The sequence below is a fragment of the Schistocerca americana genome, chromosome 6 (assembly GCF_021461395.2).
Source record: "Schistocerca americana isolate TAMUIC-IGC-003095 chromosome 6, iqSchAmer2.1, whole genome shotgun sequence".
In the NCBI taxonomy this organism is placed as follows: domain Eukaryota; kingdom Metazoa; phylum Arthropoda; class Insecta; order Orthoptera; family Acrididae; genus Schistocerca; species Schistocerca americana.
The window spans coordinates 334,381,181-334,403,888 of NC_060124.1; the positions used below are offsets into that span (position 1 = coordinate 334,381,181).

The 22,708-nt window shown below is 43.4% G+C and overlaps 1 protein-coding gene across 1 annotated transcript; it reads right to left on the reverse strand.

Annotated features, from left to right (window-relative positions):
* Positions 1 to 362: 362 nt before the first annotated feature.
* Positions 363 to 17,978, reverse strand: LOC124620122 (putative odorant receptor 92a). The gene is made up of 4 exons (XM_047146792.1): positions 17,488 to 17,978; positions 14,307 to 14,406; positions 13,502 to 13,606; positions 363 to 419 (listed from the first exon to the last, which is right to left on the reverse strand). The coding sequence occupies exons 1-4, from the start codon at positions 17,976 to 17,978 to the stop codon at positions 363 to 365; spliced, it is 753 nt and encodes a 250-aa protein (XP_047002748.1).
* Positions 17,979 to 22,708: the final 4,730 nt, after the last annotated feature.

The following is a 22,708-nucleotide window of genomic DNA, read 5'->3' on the forward strand; positions in this document are numbered from 1 at the left end:
AGATTTCATGAAAAGATACTAAAATGGTGCTATCCAGGTTTTAGATGATCTGTGTTTTTTGAGAACACTTCTGGATATTGCCAGTTGGAGAAACAGTATGGGGCGTAGTATACCTGTATAGATACATCTCTGATCCTGCTTTTAATTAGCCATTCTTTCACAGCCACAGTACTGCAAATGCTCTTTCCTTGTTAGTAAATTATTTTTTTAGAACACATAGGCATAGCTCAGACATTTTATCTTAAAATTGTCGAAATTTTACTGTATCTTGCCATGGAGACATTAATGACTCATTCCTAGTGCAATCGTACTCTGGAATGCAGCGCAGTGGTAGACATGCAGCACCAAGAAGTCATCCGCTTCTATTCTTCCTTGAAATTCCGAAGAATGGCAAAGAATGAGTAAGACACATTTAAAACCTGCAAAAAGAGAGAAATTAATCAGTTATTCATTTACTTACACATTTTTAATCATAATCAAATGCAACCACATTTCTTCTTGGGGTTCAGTATTTTTCAATCTGTTATACATATAAAATAAAGCAGTGTGTGTGTGTGTGTGTGTGTGTGTGTGTATGACACAGATCTCCTCCCAAATCTCTGGGTTGATTTCAGCCAAATTTTGCACAGAAACATGAGGCCACACGAGTATCAAATTTGTGGGGCTTGTAACAGCCTAGCTTCATTTCGAGCAGATATAGGAAATAACGTGTTCTTCCAAGCCCCTGACATCGAGGCTGCTCCACATGACAGGAATGTGCTGTGGGAACAATACTTGCCTGTCAAGTCAACCTGCTTTGCATGACACCATGCATGTCAGGGGCAAGACTCTGTTTTCTGGTCCCCAACATGTAGGTTGCTCTGAATGAGTGTTGGAGTAGTATCGGCTTGCTTTATTGAACTGTATTGCAGGGGCTCCACATGCCAATTAAATGGCTGGCGACAGTTGAGATGGATAGAGGAGGTGATGGACAGAGTGAGGTGCAGAAAGAAATGGACAGAGAGAGGGCGGGAGGAGAACATGTGCGTGGTAGAAGGTGTAGAGGGGTAATGGGCAGGTGGAAAAGGAAGAGGGGGAGGTAGAGATGAAAAGAGAGAGGGAGGGGATGATATGGGCAGAGAAAAGGGGAGGAAGAAATCGTCAGAACCAGGGGGTGGGAGAAATCGGAAGAAGAGAGGGAAGAGGAGCTGAAATGAGTCGGGAGGAACACAGAGAGGTGGGAGGATGAGGTAGACAGACACAAGGAGGGAGAGGCGGATGCAGAGAGAGGGAGGAGGAGGTGTATTCAGTATAATCCATACGCAGGAGAAGCCAAAGTAAAAAGAAGGGAAAAAAAAGAAAAAGAATCGAAATAGGTGCTGGAAATGGATTACAGGGAGTTAGGTGGTCAGAGCCTTAGTAGTAGTTTGTACAGAAACGAATATTCGTTGTGGAAACAGATGACTGTCTTTCGTGAGCCTTCTAAATCACTACTAGAGTGTTTGGAGCTGAGGTAATAAGTAAATATCTCGGTACGTATACTTTTGCACTGGCTAGTTCTGTGACACTTGTGGTGTGCGCCGCCTCTTAGCACGCAACACTTTAACAGAGTGCATTTTATTCTGGAGAGAGGAGTCGGTCTCAGATGAAATCTACCGCCACATCTGCATCTACATACTAACAAACATATGGTGCATGGCTGATGATACCTTGTACCACTACTAGCGATTTCCTTTCGTGTTCCACTTGCAAATGGAGCGAAGGCTACACGACCGTCTATATGCTTCCATCGAGTAGGAATTTCTCTTCTCTCGTCTTCGCGCACCTACCCGGTATCTACTTTGACGGCAATAGAATAGTTCTACAGTCAACTGCAAATCCCAGTTCTCTAAATTTCCTCATCAGCGTTTCGCGAAAGGAAAGTCGTCTTACCACCAATTATGTGTGTTTGGGCTCACGAAGTATTTCCGTAATGCTCGGGTGTTGATCGAACCTACCAGTAACAGATCTAGCAACTCGCCTCTGAACTGTGCTGATGTCTTCCTTTAATCCAACATGGTGGGTATCTCAAACATTCGAGCAGTGCTCAAGAATGGGTCGCGCAAGTGTTCTATACGCCGTCTCCTTTGTACATGATCTTCATAGAATTCTCTTAATAAATCGAAGTCGACCTTTCGCCTTTCTTATTACCGACTTTACGTACTCTTTCCATTACATATCGCTTTGCAGAATTATGTCTTGATATTTAACCTACGTGACTGTGTCAAGGAGCACACCACCAATACTGGATTGCAATATTACGTGTTTGTTTTTCCCACTCATCTGCATTAAGGTTAGGTGCTTTACATTTTGCTCAAGATGCCACTCCTCACACTCAACGATGTCACTTTCCCGTACACTACAGCGCACAGTAGGCCAGAATCCTGAAGAATTGGCGATAAATACAAAATAAAATTTCGGAGTTAAGAAGTTTCGTTTAATAGCTTGGCTTGAGTAAGCCTGGAACTATTGAACTCCGTTATTAGAAGCGTCCAGCTGTTTCTCTGGAATGCTGAATTTCAGGCCCAACGCGACGTCCACTTGTGAGCCACACGCCGCGCTAGCCGATCTGGAAGAGTACTGCGTGGTTCGGATGAAATATTTTTGTTCAGTGACATCATACCAATTTTTTTGAAATGAACACTATTCCAGAAGGCATGTACATAATCATGAACATTAATTTCATTATTTAATAATTAATTAACAACTGGTTTCTGTTAATTGACTTCTTACAGGAATACAAATAAAGAAGTTGTAAAACGCGAGCGAAAAAGAAGCTAAGTTTTAGGTTCCACGACATTTCGCCTTCTACCTCACCCCCTCCTTAAGTACCCCTACTATTATCTTCACGTATCACTCTTAAAATCCAGCTCCTTGGGCTTTGAACAATTTTTTAAGCGACAGGTACAAATGCCATTACTTACAACGAGAAAATAGGACTGAAAAGTTTACTAAAACATGAGTCAAACAGATTTGCGCGCATAATCATACAGTTTTTTTCTCTATAAAATTGCCGATAGTCTATTAAAAAATACAAACGTAATTGCCTCAATTTTACCAACCGTCCGGCTTTTGGATATTGCGCAGGAATCAACAAACAAGTAATAAGAGAATAACACCTAAGCTTTGCCCGAAAGTCTTCTCACTTGAAAAATATGAAGAATATTTTCCGGAGACTACTGGCAGAAACTGCTCCCTACATTTCTTCTTTGCAGAAACCATCTCCGAGGAAAGTGCAAACATATTCGTCAGAAGCTGTTGCCCTCTTTGTACCTGCTGCAGAGGATTAGGAGGAGTCGTAGCTGAGGATGATAAAGAAGATACAAATGTCGGTGAGGAAGAAGATGAAGAAGGAAATGCAGATGAAACAGAAGAAGCACAAGAGGAATAAGATTAAGAAGACGTACAAAACTTTCAATTCTTGTTACTACTCGTAATATATGTTTTTTGTAACAAAGACAGTAATAAAGGCTGCTTTGTAATAACGTTTACCATTAAAGTTATAAATGTTCACAGAAAACATTCTTTGTCCACTTCATTAACTCTTTACAGATTTTTTCATTACATTGGATCCGTCATTTTGATTTTTTCTATATTGTTTTTAAAAACCGTTATCAGAAAGGCCATACACCCTATTATACCCATATTGGAGCAGAGTTTGAAATTTTGACCAAGCTTTCAGGATTCTGGCCGACTGTACAATACCATCACCATACAGTCGCAGATTTCTACTCACCATGACCGTCAGATCGTTGATGTATACAGAAAATAAAAGAGGTCCTGTCACACTACATTGCGGCACTCCACACGATACCCTTGTCTCTGATGATGTCTGGCACTCTAGATCAACGTACTGGGTTTTATTAAGAAGTCTTCGAGCCACTCACATATCTGACAACCTATTCCCCATGTTAGAATCTTCTTTAACAGTCTGCAGTAGGGCATTGTGTCAAACACTATCCGCAGATATAAGAATATGGAATCTGCCTATTGCTCTCCATCCATGGTTCACAGGAGCTGAGTTTCGTAAGAGGGATGCTTTTTGAATCCGTGCTGGTTTGTGGACAGAAGCTTTTCTGTCTCAAGGCAGTTTATTGTATTCGAAGAACATGGTCAAGAATTTCTGCAGCAAACCAGCGTTAAGGATATTGGTGCGTAATTTACCAGGTTCGTCCTTTTGCCCTTCTTATGTACGGGAGTCACGTGCTCTATTTTCCGGTCACTTGGGACTTTGCGCTGAGCGTGAGATTCGCAATAATTTAATACTAAGTAATGGCTAGTGGCGAAAGAAAAAATATCGAAGAGTACTATCTGTAAAACCTCATTCGAATTTCGTCCGGACCTGGTGACCTATTTGTTTTCAACTTTTCAGTTGGTTCCCAACGCCAGGTATTTTACATGCCGTTTCATACCAAGTGATGAGGTAAAAGCGAAGCAGATTTTAAAACGTGATCTGTCTGACCACCTCACAAAGAATTTAAGCTAGTTATTTCACTTAATTTCGGACTGACTGGCTCGTACATTAACCATCGCCTATTCACCTACTTGAGTAAGCTTTACGCCTACGTGCCAGAGTATGGTGTGCTGATGGTATTTGGAACCGGAACAGTAAACAAAATAAAAGTGTGACTGTAGAGTGAAGAAAATAATTTGTTCTGATTGTGTTGGTCACTGTTCCAACCGTCTGGAATATGTGGCATTCGCATAAATTGCTATAGTGTTTTAATGTTTCTGATTCACTTCTTTTTCGTTTGACATTATGTTTAAGAGATATTTTAGAGGTAATCTTTCGACTGTTTTATAACTTTTTAATGTCTCAAAAATTTTCATTGCCTTTGAAATCCCCATAGGCGATTAGCCAAAACCGTATCATCACAGAAAACGCAGCTCTGTATCGTAAGAAGAGTTCAAGAGGACATATCTTTACGTGAGAGATTATTCCTCCCAACTAATCAATCAACTTCACAAGCCTATTTAAGCATCGGTTCACTTTTTGGCTGGGAAAACGTTTCCCACTGAAAAACTTATCGAACAGCCTATGAGTAATTTTCTTTACTTCTGCAGATCAAACAGGTCGAACTTCAGAAAACGAGGCTGAAAAAAAGAGTCGAAAAGATTTCACCCAGCAGCGTAGCTCATTGTCTTACTAAAGAATGATACGAAATACGAGGTGTGACTGGAAAGTTCTAAGAATGGGCTTGTAATTGTACAGTGGTGGTACTTACATGCTACTTTGATGCATCTCCTTCAAAATAGTCCCTTTCTGACTGAACACACTGGCTCCAATGGTGTTTCAACTTTTGGAAACATTTCTGGAAATTTTTTTCCTGTAGTGTGTTAAGGACGCTCTCCTTATTTGCCTGGATGTCTTCAATCGAATCAAATCGCTTTAGGAAACAGGTAGAAGGCTGCAGGGGCCAAATCAGGGGAATATGGCGGTTGTCCAAGGACAAGAATTTTGAATTTGGTCAAAAATTCAATGATGGAGAAGGCACTATGAACTGGAGCATTGTCATGGTGTAGCACCTAACTCCTGTCTTTCCACAGTGCAGGCCTTTTCTTCCGCACCTTTTCGCACAAACGCTCAAGAACACATTTGTAGTATTCCTGGTTAAGTGTCTGTCCTCTAGGGGTAAATTCATGATGCACAATACCGGTAGAATCGAAAAAAATCACCAACATTGTCTTCACCTTCGACCGACTTTGCGTGCTTTTTTCGGTCGTGGTGAACCTGGAGTCTTCCACTGCGAAGACTGCACTTTGGTTTCAGGTTCTTATCTATTAGCCACGATTCGTCACTTGTAATTACCCTATTTAACAAATCTGGATCATTTTTAGTCCGATTAATCAGTTCTTGGCACACTTCAAGTCGGTATTGTTCCTGGTCACTTGACAACACTTTTGGAACGAATTTTGCGGACTCGACGCATGTTCTCATCTTCAGTTAAAATTGACTGAACTGCATAGAAACTTAAATTAAGTTCATCAGCCATCTCCCTGATTGTAAGTCTACGATCAGAGCGCACTACGTAGCGAACTTTCACAACATTTTAATTCGTTTTTTGAGATGTAAGGACGGCAGGACTGTGGTTCATCTTCAAATGATTCGCAGCCATTTTTAAATCTGTTGAACCAGACAGAAACACATGACTGGCTCATACAATTATCTCCGAAAGCTGTTTTTAATAGTTTGTTAGTCTCAGAAACTGATTTCCCGGTTTTAAAACAAAATTTCACACAAACTCGTTGCTCCGTTTATACGTCCATTTTCACGCAGACAGAATCCGGCAACAAGCCCTAACAGACCAACACTCAACCAGTTGCCACAACGAAGTGAATAAAGGAAACGCAGTTTCCTATCAGAGGGGGTTCAAGGGCAAGGCAATGGTTCACTCCCCACCCTCCGTGTACTGCCCGCCAAACCAGTAAGCAGTAGCGAATCCATTCTTAGAACTTTCCAATCACACCTCGTAGCAGCGCCTGTGTTATTAAGAAGTGCGGTGCACTGTTCCTCCGGACGGGTATTTCTTTGGCAATACTAGGTCCTCGACTCCCAATAAATGTGTCCTTCCTGGCGGGAATATACGTAATGCGTGAGTGCAGGTTGTGATACATGGACGGCGATATAGAGAAGTTTGGATCTGACAATGATTCGGGCACAGACAACCGAAGGTGTTAAGGTGACCGCTTGCGTAAAGCAGGAAATCCGGTTACGAACAGAGCGAGGTGGCGCAGTGGGTAGCACACTGGACTCGCATTCGGGAGGACGACAGCTCAAACCCATCTCCGGCCATGCTGATCTAGGATTCCTGTGATTTCCCTAAATGATTTCAGGCAAATGCCGGGATGGTTCCTTTGAAAGGGCACGGTCGATTTCCTCCCCCATCCTTCCCTAATCAGAGCTTGTGCTCCGTCTCTAATGACCTCCTTGTACACGGGACGTTAAACACTAATCTCTTCCTCCTCCTCTAAATCCGGGTCCGAGTGTTGGTGCGGCACGAACTTTCATTGTCGTCATTATGATACAATATACAGCTGATGGCAGTTCATATTTGCAATTGCTAATACATTTCCTGTATTACTGAAGAAGGCTGTGTCTCCAGAATCATATCATACTTGACTTTATGTAATGAGAGAGAGAGAGAGAGAGAGAGAGAGAGAGAGAGAGGGAGGGAGAAAGAGGGAGAGAGAGAGAGTTAGAGAAAGTCTTTCTTACATTAACAAAGGATTCCCTGGACAGATCGAAGAAGCCGCCAGCCGTAACATGGAGTGGGCGCTGCGCACGCGTCATCATTAGCAGGAGTGACCGCTTCAGAGACACGGGGCACCCTTCGAGTGACGTCACTGTTGAGTAGACCGCCGCGCTGACTTTCTCGCTCTGCGAAAGCATAGCGAACATTTTCTATAACGTGAAAAAATTCATAGCGAAGCGTCATAATTTTAGTTTTATGCATGTTTGAAAATGAAAAGTGATTTATTTGCACTACTGTATTTAACTTTCAGTCTGAATTACTCGACGGAAGTGGATTATGTCTATAGGAACAGCGTAAGGAAATGATAACATCTGTGACACATAAAATTACTCAACACAAAAGCATCTAGCATCAAGCCTGTGACTTCTAATCGGCTAACGGAATCCTGGCATTAACAAAAACTGTGGCTGAAGTTGAAAAGCTCTCGTTCTTACACTTCTGTAACTTTCTTTCGCAGATTGCTTTCCGATATTATACCACGGCCACACTACTGAATTATAATTTAGAAAGATATGGCTATAAAAAAGCTTTTTAGGGCACATTGAAATATGAGAAATACTGGTCTGAGAGAAATGACACTGCTCGACAGTACAATTTCTCATAACTCTCGGAACCTGCTTGGAAGAGGATCCTAGGTGGGCACATCTCTCTTGACGACGACGCAGATAGGCTAAACGTACAGATCTACAGCATAATGCTGTACTGAAACAATTGTGTACACGTAATCAGCAAGCAGGCTTCTGTGCTACGCCTCTGCAAGAAACGATATTAGATTACGCATGTGTCGTAGTACATTCCACGTAAGATATCTCTTGACCTTCCTGGATCTTTGCAGCGACCAATGGAAATGTGCTTATGTACTGTGAGTTTACGAGGCAAGAGTTAAGGTATGAGATGCTTAAGAGTAAGAAGCTTAAGAGAGATGTGAGGTAGTAGCTAGCGAACTCTGATAATACGGATGATTAGGTATTTTTGTTGTGTGGATCGACGTGGTGATTCACGTCTGTCATGGACACACAGTTAACAGCTACAGTTGACTCTGGAAATAGCAGTTATTCTGCGAATCGACGTACTGAGTGTGATAGTCGGTCCCTGTATAGCTCCAGCTACGTAGCCATGTAATCGGCTGCTCTCTTCTGATAGCGATGAGAATTTTTGAAGTGTCGCGTCGTGTTCACTCTATGCGTGAGTGCCACTCGGAAAGCCAACTACATTACAATTATGAATAATGATGCACTACTCCACGCAATACGCATAAATAAGGGAGCTCGCTTTATAACATGGTTTTTGTTCACAATTCGACCACACTTTCGTATCGCTCACATTTGTTAACATTTCATGGATAATGTCGTCGTTCTTATCTTGCCCAGCAGTCAGAGACAGTCACTGCTTGGAGGTAATCAGGATTCATTTGTGAAGAGGACTCGTAGAACTTTTTACAGATCTGAGTAACACACAACACACACACACACACACACACACACACAACGCAAACTCTTGGCTCACAGGTCCGTTTCATAAAACCGATGCTATGGGATTTAACATCTGAGGTCATCAGTCCCCTAGAACTTAGAACTACTTAAACCTAACTAACCTAAGGACATCACACACATCCATGCCCGAGGCAGGATTCGAACCTGCAACCGTAGCGATCGCGCGGTTCCAGACTGGAACTCCTAGAACCGCTCGGCCACACCGGCCGGCGCAAAAACCGATGTTTACAGTTCTTTGGGTGCTGGTGGCAAGCACAACATCGCCGCGCACTCTACGTTCTACAGACAGCCAAATGAGCGAAGCTTTCTGTGGCATCCATCTGACTTCGGTTTATTTTATTGCCTTTCAACAGTATGATATGCAGACACTGAAACAATGTTATCTACGAAGCATTCTGACCTCAGTCACTTCTACACGCTACAGAAGGCTGTTGGGGCCTGAAAGAACAGGCATTCTAAAACGACAGATGGCAATAAACAGCCTCAACGGCAATCTCACAGATCTTCACAATAAAAACATCACTCTTTTTTTCACAGTTGCCTATGCCAATTATTATGTGCCTAATGACTTCAGTTTCGTCTTCAGTCGTTTGCTCTCTTCACATTTTTCCACTTTTTTTCTCTCTGGTGCCACTCAACTTTCTACATATCTATTGTTTCCATCGTTTGTGGTATCTTCTTTCCTCGGCGGATATGGTGTATCCCAGTTTTGACGTTTAGCACGTTATTATATTTCTTGGTAGTCCTCATGCTGAGCAGCTTGTCCAAACCATTAAACAGCTGTCACTTCTTTTAATTAGAATGGTTACTTGATCTGTGAGCATTACCTTTGGTATACCTCCCCTTTCTTCCCTTTGTATTGTTGTTCCCCAAAAGCATAGCCGACGATATTTAATTAGAGTGGTCCTTTATAACCTTCATTATTAAACTGTGTAAGGGGTACTGCTGTCGATAGTGGTATTACGTAATCAAATCGTACGCTTTACTTATCGCTATTTCTTTAGAACATTCGAAGCTAAGCACGCCTTTGCTATCAGGAGGCGCTGCCTCGCTGTTTCGTTTAACGCTCTACTGATCTAAGCGAGAGTAATCGAGATTCAGATTCAGCGTGGGACGGTCGTATGCAGTCGATTCGCAATAAGAAACATGGACAGTTTGCAAAAATTGATAAATATTGACTCTTGGAATTTTCAGCCGAATGGTAGGGCAATCGGAATTATTAATCGATTTCTTCACGGAGGATGCGCTACTTAGCTAGTAGCATTCATTGGCGAGCTATATTATTGCTCGAACAGTTATTAAGGGAGCTGCGAACTTTTAAAAGGTGGTAATACAATTGGGAAATCAATGCCGCAGTGTCAAACGTTAGTGTGAAAGCTAACTGATCTTCACTACTAATATGAGCATAGTTCGAGGTAGCCATTGTTAAAAAGTGTTTTACTTACAAACTTAATAAATGTTAGTAAATGAAATGTTATTTTTCAAATCAAACTTTTCATTTATATTGGAGAACTGATGTCCTTAATATTCGTAAAGAAACGAAGGTTGTCGTTTAGGCAACACTGTCACGTTTCGTACAAAACATGTTCTTTTTTTTAACAATTCCTTACGACGTGCGATAGCCACAAGGAGAAACATTTAAATTAAGAATTACCTAAAATTGTGGGCGATGAAATGTGAACATTGATATGTGTTCCATCATCTCTTTCTGTTGAATGATGGAGAACCATCCTTTCAGTCTATGTGTGTCCTTGGGTTCACCTACAGCATCCTACAGTTAATGCACCAAACCATCGCATCCGAATTGTATCAAATGGAGCGAAAAACACTGCACGGACATGAGCGTGCTGGTGTGACCCGCAGATGATCTGAATGGCATCCTATTAAACGCCCGTTGTACGTCTTCGAGAGATATGCTTCCCTTGGACCTTGCTCCGAATTCTCTGCCAGCGGTGGTTGCCCGTTATGGAGCGGGCTGGCTAACGTTGTAAGCATAGAACTGTATCGTTGACTATCGATAGTCGCCTCTCTGCCCAGAGCAGCGTCGTGGCGTAGCTTTCGTGGAGCGTGGGCGGAGTGTTGTGTTGATGCTGTGGCTGCAGCCCATATCTTACAAGTTATGGTTAAGTAATTGAACATGTTTGCCGCACAAGTTTTGCGCTTAATTTCGGTGTTCACGACGCAGTATCAATGGTTATCCAAAAGTCGATGTTTCTAGGTTTAGTGTGTCGTGTCGGGAGAACAACAATCAACAGCGTCGCGACGGTTACGGGAAAATAGTGTGGACTGGTATGATCCTAACTGCAAGTTCTAAGTGAAAGAAACATATATCGTTTTGACTGGCCGAATATCACGAGCGCAGGTACTTTCTCGTTCGTATATAGTACCCGAAATTTGCCTATCGAAGTCGCGGGGTCCATACGATACGTATCGAACGTGTGATTGTAAGTCGCTGATGCGACTCTGGTGGCGGCTGTTATGAGTATGTTTACGGTGGTCACTACAGCAACAATAAAAGAAGAGCGTTACAAAAATACTTCTAATTACAAAGGAGACGACTTACCTTACTCGTCATCGGTGTTGTCGTCATGTGAAAGTCCATGTGATGTGTACGCTACAGGGAAATGCCCTTTTTGCCGTAATCTGGGTAAACTCTGGCAATATCACGCAAGAATATTGGAAGTGTGTCCATGCGTTAACTTTTCCCTGAAAACGCAAGTTGTGGAAATAGAGGTACTGAAACAAGTACAGTTCGCCTCTTTGTCCTGGACTCCCTTCTCTTTTAATGGAAGATTTCACAGATTTCCATAGCTGCTCGATGTTCTACGTGTGCACACTGTGGTCATACGAAGACACGAACTCTACAGAGTGGTTGACGAACTCTTGGTCGAATCCTTCAGCTTTCAGTGTCTCGTAGGACTGAAATACGTCTGTAATGACTTTAGTATCAGGCAGTATGAAGTGCTTTATCAGACCCACTAAAGTGACCTTGTCTCTGGACAATACTCTTAAAATGAAACACTTCCGGGACTCTCTTTCTATTCCACCGAATACCCAAATATGATCGATTTCACTCTTTGAAGGTCGTCCTCTCTGGTTCTTCCTTCTAGCTACATGAGATTCGTTCACTTCCACAACTTGACTCGGTCCATCAATTGGTACACTGTCATTTGTCAGTACCACATAACACACTTGTCTGTAAAACCCGAAATTGTCACACACGGTATTGGCAGAGAAGTCAGTTTCCGATGCTGTTGCTTGCAATGTGTAGTCTCGAATCCAGCAAGATAGAAGAATTGCGCTGGTGTGGACGGATAATTTGGAAGAATCGAACCGCGTATTCTTCCTGATACTGTCCTCAATGAAATTGTAACGGTATTTCAGGATTGAAGCTCCTCTTATGAAGCTTTACACACTTCGCACCACCACAGTCTACACAGTCCCTCCCTTCCTCGTCTGGTAGTACTCCATATTTGCGACAAAAAGTCAAACAATTTTTTGTGCTGTATAAGCACGGAATCAGATTTTTCCATGTACGAGAATCCGCCGAAGAAACGTCAGGAACACCAGACATCCCACTCATTATTTGGTTTCCCAAGCAACTCACAACTAACTCGCGGAGGTATGTAATTTAGAGCAACTAAAGGAACGACGGAAAACAGATAAAAATTACGATCACAAATAATTGATCTTAACACCCGCCACCAGAGTTACACGATCGATTTACAATCGCCCGATCGATATGTATCATTTGGACCCTGCGACTTTGATAGGCAATCATTCTTGGAAATTACCCGAAATTTTATGGAGCATCCGCGTCGCGATTCGGAAACGCGCACGCTCGTGTTATAAGCTGCTGAATGAATTCGTACTGTTGGAAGAACTGTGCCAATCGTCAACTAATAAAACATCCGTTGGACAGTGATTATTTTGTGTTCAGTGCAACGTGTCTTTGCATTGGATGCCGTAATTTAGACAACAAACGTATACCTCGCAACGGACACGTCATTGGAGCACAAACACTGAACATGTCCATTGTGGCATAATGTTAATTGTGAACAGTGCAGCCCCACCCTGTGCTAGTGTTTAACAGAATACAGTGGATTCTACCAGATCAACTTGGTACTGTTGGTGTGAGTGGCTCCTCTTCCAGCTAGACAACAGTTATTACAGGACACATCGTAGCAGGCAGTGCAGAGAGCAGCAGATTAACTGCCGCGTGAATGACCAGGTACGTGGGTTTAGGCACACGGTCGTTAAATATCCAGTTCCGTTCCTGTGTCAAGGGAGTGTTGTACAGTTACCAGTGCTAAAGGCTAGCTTATATTAGTACCGCATATCTACCCCGTTTCCTCCCGGGCGTTTTAAAACGCTTTTCTTTTCACACGCTTAAACCGTACTAGGCACCTGTTTCCAGTTCAAATGGTTCCAATGGCTCTGAGCACCATGGGACTTACCACCTGAGGTCATCAGTCCCCTAGAACTTAGAACTACTTAAACCTAACTAACCTAAGAACATCACACACAACCATGGCCGAGGCAGGATTCGAACCTGCGACCGTAGCGGTTTCGCGGTTCCAGACTGAAGCGCCTAGAACCGCACGGCCACACTGGCCTCCCCTGTTTCCAGTTCAGTCAGTCTCTAGTTACGTGATATATCCCAGTACGTGTAATATTCTCTTTGTTATTCTCTTTCCATGTTGCCAGTTTAACCGTGGCTATCCAGTAGCAGCTCACCTCTGTGATGAGGTCGTCTCCGAACCAGCAGTAGACGAAGAGCTGAGCCAGCATGACGGACAGGTAGCAGCCGAACTTGCCGGCCTCTGCCAGGCTTTCAGCACTCTGAAAAGGAAAACAGGCCCACAGCGCAGTGTTAAAGTAGGTTTCTTAGTACACCTGGCTTATTTTCCTCGGCATTTCATGTTGTCTCAGTTCAGGCCTTACGGGTTCATAATCAAGGAATGCGCGTTTTCAACTAGCAGCCAGTTGCTCTATCACGTTCTTCATCCAATCTGTTCGCCCCAGGTCCCTCATATGCGCTGTCGCTTTTCTGAAGTCCGCTCTGATTTTAGGCTCAGAATTCGAAATTTCGATTTACAATTGTGATGTGAGCAATGACTGTTTATTGGCAGAAAAAGTACAGGACATCACATAAAAGTAATATTCAAAGTAATTAGTCGGGAATTTGCAAAATGAAGGCACTCAGCTGACCTGGTTCTAAAAGACCCGTTTCTACAGCGAATGCTGTGGAAAAATCTGCTTACTCTTTGAAGATTAGCAGCTAAAAGAAGTCTCTGTGTCAATGGGGTGTCTTTTGCTAAGTCGAAACGATTGAAGGAAAATCTGTATAAGTGAAATGCACAGACTTATTGGAAACGTCATCGTTCTTGTTAAACAGACGGCGATGTTTATTTAAGTGTGATACATAATCATTTAGCGTGTAAAGGGGTTTGGGAAGTTATTTTTATCGCCAGATTAGTCGAAAGAATTCGAATGTGTCGGTGAGGACAACGGAAATAGTAGCGGCGTTTAAGAGACTCACCGTGGCAACCTGGAACAGCTGGAAGCAGATGGAGGCCCCGATGGACAGGCTTTGCCCTAACAGCATGCTTCCCAAGCACTCCTCCAGCGACTCAACGTTCCTGGAAACACAGAAGAAGAGGTGGGTGCATTAAGAAATCAAAAAAGGATGGCAGGCCCATAACAACATTAAAAAACATAAGGAGGAAGAAAACGCAATTGCAAGAAAATACACTACTAGCTATTAAAATTGGTACACCACGAAGATGACGTGCTACAGACGCAAAATTTAACCGACAGGAAGAAGATGCTGTGATATGCAAGTGTTTAGCTTTTCAGAGCATTCACACAAGGTTGGCGCCGGTGGTGACACCTACAACGTGCTGACATGAGGAAAGTTTGTTACCGATTTCTCATACAAGAACAGCAGTTGACCGGCGTTGCCTGGTGAAACGTTGTTGTGATGCCTCGTGTAAGGAGGAGAAATGTGTACCATCACGTTTCCGACTTTGATAAAGGTCGGATTGTAGCCTATCGCGATTGCGGTTTAACGTATCGCCACATTGTTGCTCGCGTTGGTCGAGACCCAATGACTGTTAGCAGAATACGGAACCGGTGGGTTCAGGAGGGTAATACGGAACGCCGTGCTGGATTCCAACGGCTTCGTATCACTAGCAGTCGAGATGACAGAAATCTTATCAGCATGGCTGTAATGGATCGTGCAGCCGCGTCCCGATCCCTGTGTCAACGGATGAGGACGTTTGCAAGACAACAATCATCTGCACGAATAGTTCGACGACGTTTGCAGCAGCATCGACTACCAGGTCGGAGACCATGGCTACGGTTACCCTTAACGACGAATCACAGACAGGAGCGCGTCCGACTGTGTACTCGACGACGAACCTGGGTGCACGAATGGCAAAACGTCATTTTTTCGGATGAATCCAGGTTATGTTTACTGCATCAGGATGGTCGCATACGTGTTTGGCGACATCGCGGTGAACGCACATTGGAAGCGTGTATTCGTCATCGCCATACTGGCGTATCACCCGGCGTGATGGTATGGCGTGCCATTGGTTACACGTCTCGGTCATGTCTTGTTCGCATTGACGGCACTTTGAACAGTGGACGTTACTTTTCAGATGTGTTACGCCCATGGGTCTACCCTTCATTCGATCCCCACGAAACCCTACATTTCAGCAGGATAATGCACGACCGCATGTGGATGTATTTATACGTGTCTTTTCTAGCATTCACACAGCCAGATTTGCACCTGGTGGTCAAAATTGGATCTAATATTTTTCAGTGTAAACTGGTTGCACATTAACGCATTAGCGTAACTACCAATTACCTATTTGACTGTATTGTTTGATTTCGAATAATAGGAGGATACTATTGTGTGTATGGAAAGAAATACACTACTGGCCATTAAAATTGCTACACCAAGAAGTAATGCAGATGACAAACGGGTATTCATAGGACAAATATATTATACTAGAAATGACAGGTGATTACATTTTCATCCAATTTTGGCGCATAGATCCTGAGAAATCAGTACCCAGAACAATCACCTCTGTCCGCAATAACGGCCTTGATACGCCTGGGCATTGAGTAAAACAGGGCTTGGATGGCGTGTACAGGTACAGCTGCCCATGCAGATTCAACACGATACCACAGTTCATCAAGAGTAGTGACTGGCGGTTTGTGATGAGCCAGTTGCTTGGCCACCATTGACCAGACGTTTTCAATTGGTGAGATATCTGGAGTATGTGCTGGCCAGGGCAGCAGTCAAACATTTTCTATATCCAGAAAGGCCCGTGCAGGAGCTGCAACATGCGGTCGTAGATTATCCTGCTGAAATGTAGGGTTTCGCAGGGATCGAATGAAGGGTAGAGCCACGGGTCGTAACACATCTGCAATGTAACGTCCACTGTTCAAAGTGCCGTCAATGCGAACAAGAGGTGACCGAAACGTGTAACCAATGGCATCCCATACCATCACGCCGGGTGATACGCCAGTATAGCGATGACGAATACACGCTTGCAGTGTGCGTTCACCGCAATGTCACCAAACGCGGATGCGACCATCACGATGCTGTAAACAGAACCTGGATTCATCCGAAAAAATGACGTTTTGCCATTCGTCCACCCAGGTTCGTCGTTGAGTACACCATCGCAGGCGATCCTGTCTGTGATGCAACGTCAAGGGTAACCGCAGCCATGGTCTCTGAGCTGATAGTCCATGCTGCTGCAAACGTCGTCCAACTGTTCGTGCAGATGATTGTTGTCTCGCAAACGTCCTCATCCGTTGACACAGGAATCGAGACGTGGCTGCACGATCCGTTCCAGCCATGTGGATAAGATGCCTGTCATCTCGACTGCTAGTGATACGAGGCCGTTGGGATCCAGCACGGCGTTCCGTATTACCCTCCTGAACACACCGATTCCATATTCTGCTAGCAGTCGTAGGATCTCGACCAACGCGAGCAGCAATGTCGCGATGCGATAAACCACAATCGCGTCAGGCTACAATCCGACCTTTATCAAAGTCGGAAACGTGATGGTACACATTTCTCCTCCTTACACGAGGCATCACATCAATGTTTCACCAGGCAACGCCGGTCAACTGCTGTTTTTGTATGAGAAATCGTTTGGAAACTTTCCTCATATCAGCACGTTGTAGATGTCGCTACCGGCGCCAACCTTGGTTGAGTTGTGTGGGGGAAGAGACCAAACAGCGAGGTCATCAGTCTCATCGCATTATGGGAGGACGGGGAAGGAAGTCGGCCGTGCCCTTTCAAAGGAACCATCCCGGCATTTGCCTGGAGCGATTTAGGGAAATCACGGAAAACCTAAATCAGGATGGCTGGACGCGGGATTGAACACCAACCTTGTATGAATGCTCTGAAAAGCTAATCATTTGCATATCACAGCATCTTCTTCCTGTCGGTTAAATTTCGCGTCTGTCGCACGTCATCTTCGTGGTGTAGCAATTTTAATGGCCATTAGTGTATAACCAGCTAGTTGTTTGCAGAATTGAGACAGACACTGTGGCTGTTGTGCTCTCCTGTCTCTGCTCTTCTTTAACGTTTTTAGGATTTTGGTTGTGTTATTCCAGATCACAATTCCAGAGGCATACTCTAGATTTAACACTATTAGAAATCTATTATTTTACTGCTGCACCATTCAAACTTCTGTTCTTACCTGATGATAGCTTGGTGGTGGCGAATGATGCTCCGCAGACGATGACGTAAATGATTGCTTTTGACATGTGTTGGCGACTTCATGGTCTGTCTGGAGTACGCGACAGACAACAACTCGCGACCTCCCTCGTCCGCCAGAGCACGGATGTTGCCGGACAGCACACTCAGCTGCTGGCGCAGCTGAGCCAAGAGGCTGACGTTGTAGGAGTCGAATACCATGGTGATCACGGCAACGTGCATTGTTATGCAGAAACAGAAGAGCCACGTGGCGGCGAAGGCAAGTGGCTGGTCGACGCTGTAGGGCAGCGCCATGTAGAAGGGCAGCCCCTCGCTGCAGACGCCGTAGCGCACCAGCGGGAACACGTCCCAGCCGATGCCGGCCACCGCGCCAAACGACAGGTAGGCGAGCACGAATCGCCGCAGCGAGCGACCGCGCATGCTCGGCAACGCAGCATCGCGTCGTGTCACGAACTCTCCAAAGTCGCTGCCCATCTGTCCACGTAGAACATGAGAAAAATTTAGAGTCAGTACAGTGCGGGGAATTCATCACCAAAACCATTCTGTTGCAACTGCGTTTACTATCCGAAAGCTGAAAAAAAGGGAGTTTAATGAATTGTAATGCCACACCCTCAAGAGCTGTCAATAAAAAGTCAAGTAACACACTCAAGGAACTGCAGCACACAAAGTTAAAAATTTAATTCAGAAACATCTGTAATTAATGAATGCACAAATTTGCATTCCATTTTAATGTATGAGGTGAAGCCGGCTGAGAAATGATAAACAGATAATAATGATACATACACAACTGGCCATTAAAATTGCTACACCAAAAAGAAATGCAGATGATAAACGGGTATTCATGGGACAAATATATTATACTAGAACTGACATGTGATTACATTTTCACGCAAATTGGTTGCATAGATCCTGAGAAATCAGAACCCAGAACAACCACCTCTGGCCGCAACAACGGCCTTGATACGCCTGGGCATTAAGTGAAACAGAGCTTGGATGGCGTGTACAGGTTCAGCTGCCCATGCAGCTTCAACGCGATACCACAGTTAATCAAGAGTAGTGACTGGCGTATTGTGACGAGCCAGTTGCTCGGCCACCATTGATCAGACGTTTTCAATTGGTGACAGATCTGGAGAATGTGCTGGCCAGGGCAGCAGTCGAACATTTTATATATCCAGAAAGGCCCGTACAGGACCTGCAACATGCGGTCGTGCATTATCCTGCTGAAATGTAGGGTTTCGTAGGGATCGAATGAAGGGCATAGCCACGGGTCGTAACACATCTGAAGTGTAACGTCCACTGTTCAAAGTGCCGTCAATGCGAACAAGAGGTGACAGAGACATGTAACCAATGGCACCCCATACCATCACGCCGGGTGATACGCCAGTATGGCGATGACGAATACACGCTTCAAATGTGCTTTTACCGCGATGTCACCAGACACGGATGCGACCATCATTATGCTGTAAACAGAACCTGGATTCATCCGAAAAAATGACGTTTTGCCATTCGTGCACCAAGGTTCGTCGCTGAGTACATCATCAAAGGCGCTCCTGACTGTGATGCAGCGTCAAGGGTAACCGCAGCCATGGTCTCTGAGCTGATAGTCCATGCTGCTGCAAACGTCGTCGAACTGTTCGTGCAGATGATTGTTGTCTTGCAAACGTCCCCATCTGTTGACTCAGGGATCGAGACGTGGCTGCACGATCCGTTCCAGCCATGCGGATAAGATGCCTGTCATCTCGACTGCTAGTGATACGAGGCCGTTGGGATCCAGCACGGCGTTCCGTATTACCCTCCTGAACACACCGATTCCATATTCTGCTAACAGCCATTGGATCTCGACCAACGCGAGTAGCAATGTTGCAATAAGATAAACCGCAATCGCGATAGGCTACAATCCGACCTTTATCAAAGTGGGAAACGTGATGGTACACATTTCTGCTCCTTACACGAGGCATCACAACAACGTTTCACTAGGCAACGCCGGTCAACTGCTGTTTGTGTATGAGAAATCGGTTGGAAACTTTCCTCATGTCAGCTCGTTGTAGGTCTCGCCACCGGCGCCAACCTTGTGGGAATGCTCTGGAAAGCTAATCATTTGCATATCACAGCATCTTCTTCCTTTGGGTTAAATTCCGCGTCTGTAGCACGTCATCTTCGTGTTGTAGCAATTTTAATATCCAGTAGTGTAGATACAAAGATATTTTCCTTGATTTTTTAGGTTGAAACCTAATTGTATTAGAAAGTTACTGCTGATCATCAACATGGTGATAGCCATTAGAACAGTCTTTGTAGGAACTTGAAAACTTTCACATGAGGGACATATCTGCCAGGTGGAGATGGCATTAAGTGCTGAAAATCCCTGGAAATTTAACATCCCAGAGCGGTCCTACCACAACTGCTTCAAAGGAATCAGTTACATTGGCCTGAAGAAGTTGTGTGAACTTCGTGTGTAAACTGCTTTCCTTGCGGCCAAAGTTTGAAAAAGCACCCAAAGCTAACAGTCACTCTCAATTTTTGGGCAACCTCAAGGAAGTGAACGTGTGTTTTGCGATAGGTACAGTCAGCCACTGTGTGACATCAACCAACCATCTTGTTGTAAAGTTGTTGAGTGCTGAAGAATTACAAGTTTAGGGAAGGATGCTGATTTTCAATGAGCAGAGCGTTTAAAGTTCTTGTTGCTCACTGCTTGTGATAACTTGTTCCTAAAAGTAAAAACAGTTGGACGCAATGTTTGGACTAATTGGATTTTTATGAATTTTATTACTGATCAATCTGTTCTCATCCCGTGTTTGAGCAATTTGTTGAAGAAAAGCATCATGTGGAATTGAAGTAAAGAATGTAATGACACCTTCCAAAACTGAGAAGTGAAATAATTAACAGAAATTTATTGTAACATCCCTACTTCACTTTATCACTTTCCCATTAGTACAGATTCAAGTTTTTGTGATCTGGGATTGGTGTGTTTAAGTTAGTAGAAACAGACCAATGATTAATTAATTAAACAATTTCCTTTGCCAGTAGAAATTTGAATGAACATGAGGAACAGTATTATAATACTTAGAAGCACTGGCAATAGTATATGAATTTCAAAAATCTGAGTGGTATTCGTTGGGACATAAAACAATAGTGTACTATGTTCATAAAGCTTTGAATTTCTTGCAACAATGTAGACTGAAATATCCAAGACTGGCTATTTGTGGGCTTTGTTTTTATATAATTTGATACTGAGATAGGATACATAAGAGGTAAAGACCACAAAACAGCAGATGCTCTATCCAAAATGGCTGTTCGATATAGGGGAGGGGATAAATAGGGTGCAAGCAGGTTCAGGTAAGATTGTTTTATTTAGAGGAAGTGAAAGGTGAAAGACTAATTAGGAATATTTGTGGATACTCTTGGGAATAGAATGAGAATGTCAGTTAGGACAAATTAAACAAGTATTACAAGACTGATGATTTTCCAAAAATAAAACAGTGTTACGTAATTCACAAGAGGTTGTAGTTAGGAGAAAATCATTATATATTCAGAATTGGAAGTTTTATTTTCCAAAACAGCATATTGATACATTAACTGACTACTTACATGATATATATGGGTACTATGGGATTAGAAAAATAGTTGGAAAATTATAGGAAGCAGTAATATTTAACAACAAGCTGTAGCATCCATTGGTCTAGCAGCACAATCACATTGGAGACTGGAGAAGGTCCTTCCAGTCAGCTAACATGTAAATGCCTAAATGGAAGTCTGAAAGAAATAATCAAACAAAGACAAGATTTGAATAGCTAAAATCTTTAATTGCTCACCTGTGTGAGAGTACACTACTCCTAGAATGCAAAATCCCATGGAGGGAGATACACAGTTTAGTATTACCGCGAGCAGAGCCAGAGCGAAGTCCAGTCCCCGGGCCTGACCTACGCACACGTCACTCTTGGACTGCTGCTTATAATGAACTCTCCTGCAGGCTACTCTGCCCCCACCTTTTATCTGTGAGGCAGATTGCGTCGCCTCTTCCATGTTCGCGCTTCCGGCCACCGCCCTTTGGGGTTTTGTAATGTGATTATATATGGTCCCCACTAACACCTTGGCGCCCATCGCGGATTCGGCAGTTGAGCTCACGCGCTACCTCGTGAGTCCACGTAACAATGCTGGCCAACGCCCAAGCCACTGGCCTACCTGTAGTGTCGTCTTTGTACTCCGAGAACTTTCTGGGTAAACTTATACTTAGTGACTTCTGTTCGTTGCATTTTATAAGTATGCGACGAAGCTGAGTACCCAGTTTTACCCAGGTAGGTATTTATTTCAGTTCTAGTAGTCTGTTCCTCCACCCCCCTCTCTCTGTTCAATTCCACTACTCCTCTCTATCCATTTCTTCTTCGACTTCTCTCTGTCCATCTTCTCCATCCTCCACTCTCTGTCAATCTCCTCCTGCTACTCCTTTGTCCATCTCCTCCTCCCCCTCTCTCAATGATATCATTTTTTGGTGCATTCAGAGGCATATATGCATATTGTCTGCTAAATGTGTTGTTAGTAGAGTTAGTAGCAAAGAAGAAATAAATTTTGAGGTAATGATGTGATGATTGATGCGACAGTTTTACTGCATGAACAACGATAATGCAGTAAGTGATGAACTTTTTCCCTTTCATTATTTGATATGAGTTGTAAGTGAGAAAAAGTTTCTTGAAAGTTTGAAATTATGTGTAAAGATCGTTGCAAGTCACTAGCTGCTCTCGTTCTCAAATACTAGATAGTGCACAAAGTAGCTATACATCATGCAACTTGAATGTTGTGCAACAAATAATAGGGAAGTATGAATTAAACGTATTGAAGATTGTATAAACACTGTGCTCATTAGTTTGAATCATACCACATAACACGTATCAACCAAGAAAAGCATTTTCATAAATGTGATTAAGTTCAAATGTCAAACAGCAAATAGCTCTTTCAAAAAGTAAATATTTTTCTGTAATTTATATGATATTCTTCAACTCAGTAAGTTCCATCTACTACATACTTCCTAACGTAGCCTTTGTTCTCCCTCAGTGTTCGAACTACCTCATTACCGAATTTCATTGAAATTAGCTCAGCATTTTAGCAATAATAAATTTAGAATACGTGCATTGTGCGGCCGTTTTCCACACATTTCAGTGTTTATGTTATAAATGCTGAAGTATGCTTCATACAGTGATATAATTTTGCAA

What these genes read in the sequence shown, in the direction of transcription:
- LOC124620122 (XM_047146792.1), bottom strand. Translation starts at nt 17,978, where the DNA reads ATGGGCAGCGACTTTGGAGAGTTCGTGACACGACGCGATGCTGCGTTG. An exon ending in CACCACCAAGCTATCATCAG is followed by an intron (nt 14,407 to 17,487) that starts GTAAGAACAGAA and finishes CTGTGTTTCCAG; the next exon opens with GAACGTTGAGTCGCTGGAGG. An exon ending in AGCTGTTCCAGGTTGCCACG is followed by an intron (nt 13,607 to 14,306) that starts GTGAGTCTCTTA and finishes TTTCCTTTTCAG; the next exon opens with AGTGCTGAAAGCCTGGCAGA.